General features: G+C 41.2%; 1 protein-coding gene across 1 annotated transcript; it reads left to right on the forward strand.

Annotated features, from left to right (window-relative positions):
- The first annotated feature begins 213 nt into the window (after positions 1–213).
- LOC136774959 (uncharacterized) lies at positions 214–3,042 on the forward strand. The gene has a single exon (XM_066729434.1). It carries the CDS (start codon positions 214–216, stop codon positions 3,040–3,042), a length of 2,829 nt encoding a protein of 942 aa, XP_066585531.1.
- Positions 3,043–3,943: the final 901 nt, after the last annotated feature.

Here is a 3,943-nt window from a genome sequence, read left to right on the forward strand (position 1 = left end):
CAATCAAATAAACTGATTTTTTACCAGAGTTCCTGGGCGTTGTTTTTGCCACCATAGAGCCTTCCTTCCTAGACCTCCTTGCGGATATCGCCCAATCAACTTTCATACAAATTTCTGGTCCTTCGAGCCGGATATAACCGGTACATATTCAATTGAGTTGAATTTTGATTGGTGATTCTTCGAGGTGGCTGGGGGAGTGTCTCTGGTGGCAAAATGGTAACGCAGGAGGAAATACTCATGTGCGCAGGTCACGTTAGTCTTTATTGCTCAGAATTAGAACGACTACTGGTCAACACCAAAAAGCGTGGTGTAGGTAATTTTACCGTTCCTTATTTAAATGGTCGTCTGGCTAGTGCCAAGGAAATTCTCGCGAAAATACAAACGAATCATGTGACGATTACTAATCATTTATCGGAAAAAGATTTGCAACAGTTTAACTATACGATGCAGAATACTTATGAGCGAGCTATGACGGCGTATTTGACTGCGGAAGAATACATTTTAGAGCAAATCGAGAATTTAAGCGGTGAGCAAGTCGCTCCTGTCACTGCAGGGCGGACCCATGCTCCCTCGTTGAAACTTCCTAAGTTAGATTTACCCAAGTTTAGTGGTGACTATTCTAAGTGGTCAACCTTCTATGACTCTTTCAAATCAATGATTCACGATAATTCGACATTACCAGGTGTTCAAAAGTTTCATTATTTAAAGGCATTTCTTCAAGGAGAAGCTAGCTCAGTAATTCGATCCTTAGCCGCCAGTAACGATAGTTACTTAACAGCATGGAATGCATTAGTGACTAGGTATACAAATGAACGAATTATTACGTCCAACCTTCTTAGCAAACTAACGCTCATTCCGAAAGTCTTCGCTGACAATCTCATGTCCATGAAAACACTACGCGATACAACTATAGTTGCGCTTGACTCGCTGAGGACATTAGGATATCCAGTTGATGGTTGGAGTGCCATATTGGTCCACATCCTCTCAAACAAGCTAGGTCAAGTTATCACTGTGGAGTGGGAGAAGGAAATAAGACGTGTATTGAAATATCCTTCTTTCACTCAGTTTTTAGAGTTCATCACCGAGCAGATTAATATGCTCGAATCTATTAGTAACAAATTCAAAGGTAGTAAACAAAACACTGATAAAACTTCTCGTCCTAAGTCGTTGAAATCACTCAACGCAATCGTTGATAAACCAAAATGCTTTTATTGTGACGCGGATCATCCTCTCTATCAATGCAACAGCTTTATTGCTTTGAACCCTCAAGCCAGATACAAAGCAGCGCAGAACAACTCACTTTGTATCAATTGCTTGAGACCTGGTCATTCGATATCGTCTTGCCGAAGTAATTCTCGGTGTAAAAAATGTTCCAAGGCACATCATACGCTTCTGCATTTTGAGAAACAACCTAATCCGATGTCTCAACGCAATCCATCTCCAGCTACTGCACCCATCAGTCTTCAAACCATTGATCAGCCTTCGACTTCTGTTGCTGCTCATGTGAGTGCCATGGATGAACGCACGGCACTCCTTGCTACTTTTCTCGCGCGCGCTACAGCACCAAATGGCCGTCAAATTATGATTAGAGGCTTAGTCGGCCCGGGCTCACAAACATCGTTCATGACGAAAAATCTAGCCCAGTTATTAAGAGTTACACGCCGCAAAGTTAATGCAACGATTTACGGAGTCACAGGAGGTGCGGTACGTAACGTCTCGAGCAAAGCTGAACTCATTTTACAGTCAGTCAAACACGATCAGGCCTCACTCAAAGTGACGGCATTAATTTTACCAAAAATCACGAATTATAGTCCTCGGTCGTATTCACCTCTTGAATTCCCTCAATTAGGTTCTCTGGACCTCGCGGACGAATATGCTTTTGCTAAAAATCCAATTGAGATTTTAATTGGTGCAGATTATTGCCCTCAGCTTTTACTGAATCAAATAATTCATTCATCGAACCGTGCACTGATAGCACAAGATTCGTTATTTGGCTGGGTTGTGTATGGTACACTTGCGTCGCACATGCATACTGCAACAGTAAACGTTCTTCATTGTTGTGACTTCGATAAAACACTTCGAGATTTTTGGGAGATTGAAGAAGTACCTAGCACCTATAGTCTGACACCTGAAGATCAATTATGTGAGGACATTTTCGCGAGCAACGTTACTCAATTACCATCAGGCCGCTATCAGGTTGCATTGCCTTTCAAGACAGAGTTCTCCAAATCGGCACTGGGAGCCTCTCGCAGCATCGCCGAATCAGCTTTAAAGCGAGTTCTCTGTCGTATTAACAAATCTCCTGAGCAGTCCGAAAGCTATGCTAAATTCATTAGAGAATACGAGCAGCTAGGACATATGGAGAAGGTCACAACAAACGCGATTGACACAGACTCCTTGGTTTACCTGCCTCATCACGCAGTACTTAAGCTCGAGAATGGAAAGCAGAAAATACGTGTCGTATTTAACGCGTCCGCTAAAACTAAGAGTGGTCCATCACTCAACGACGTACTCTTAGTAGGGCCAAAACTACAAAAAGATATAACAGCTATTCTTATGAATTGGCGTGATTATCGTTTTGTTGGTGTAACAGATATTGTTAAAATGTTCCGCCAAATTCTAATTCGTCCGGAAGACAGAAAATTCCAATCTATAATTTGGAAAGATGATTCTGGTAATACTCAAACATATCAATTGAACACGGTCACATACGGTACCGGACCTGCACCGTTTTTAGCTTCACGGGTAGTGCAGGAACTCGCAAATCAATATGGTGATGACTTCCCAGATGCGAAGTCCATCTTACTTCAATCAATCTATGTTGATGACATTCTTTTTGGAGCTAACAACCTTGCGGATTTACGCGATATCCAATCTCAATTAGTTCAGTTGTTGGATAAAGGTAAATTTGAGCTCAGTAAATGGGCCTTCAATTCAGCAAGCACAGCTCTCCAAGAAATTTCTAATGATTCTAGTAACGCTAATCTTAATTTTAATAGCGAAAATCTTAACGAAACTAGCAAAGTGCTGGGCATATCTTGAAATACCAGCTCTGATTCATTTCAGTTTATAATCTCGCCTTCTTCCATCACTAAGTTAACAAAGCGAATGTTACTCTCGGAAAACGCGAAGATTTACGATCCTTTAGGCTGGATCTCACCGTTCACCATTGTGTTAAAGCAAATAATGCAATCCACATGGTTGCTCAAACTTAATTGGGATGACGAGGTTCCCGAGCCTATCCAATCTAAATGGATGTCTTATTACTCGCAAATGTGCGAATTAACAAAAATCAATATCCCGCGCTGGAATGGTCAACTTAGTGAAGTAGATAAATTAGAACTCTATGGGTTCTGTGATGCTTCAAATGTATCCTATAGCGCTGTGGTGTATGCTAAATTCACCAACAATAATAATATTCAAACCTCAGTCAGCCTCGTAATGGCAAAAGCCAAAGTGGCCCCTCTTAAAGCAATTAATATTGCTCGACTTGAACTAGTCGCCGCTGCTTATTTGACTAAACTAATGCTTCATATCAAGTCATAACTTAAACGTTCAGTGCATGACATTTTTTGTTTTTCTGATTCACAAATCGTGCTGGCTTGGATTGCACAACATTCGTCCAAATGGAAAGTTTTTGTAGCCAACCGAGTCGAATATATACAGTGAAGTCTACCAGAGGCTCATTGGTCTTATGTCAATACTAAGTCCAATCCTGCAGATCTCAACTCGCGAGGGATTAATCGAAGCCAATTAATACACTGTGCGCTTTGGTGGGAAGGACCTTCAATAATTCGGGAAATGTCATCGGGAAATTCTTCTTTAATTTTTGAGACTAGCGAGGAAATAAAGACCTCGTCGATCTATTCAAATCATGTCACACGAGATTTACCGTCATTTCTTTATAACTACTCGTCGTGGACAAAACTAATCCGTGTTGTTA

This window comes from Prorops nasuta, unplaced genomic scaffold (assembly GCF_024137725.1).
Source record: "Prorops nasuta isolate Cenicafe-Biocafe unplaced genomic scaffold, Cenicafe_Pnas_1.2 PNAS00007, whole genome shotgun sequence".
Lineage (NCBI taxonomy): Eukaryota > Metazoa > Arthropoda > Insecta > Hymenoptera > Bethylidae > Prorops > Prorops nasuta.

Coding starts and splice junctions, on each gene's coding strand:
- LOC136774959 (XM_066729434.1), top strand. CDS start 214: ATGGTAACGCAGGAGGAAATACTCATGTGCGCAGGTCACGTTAGTCTT.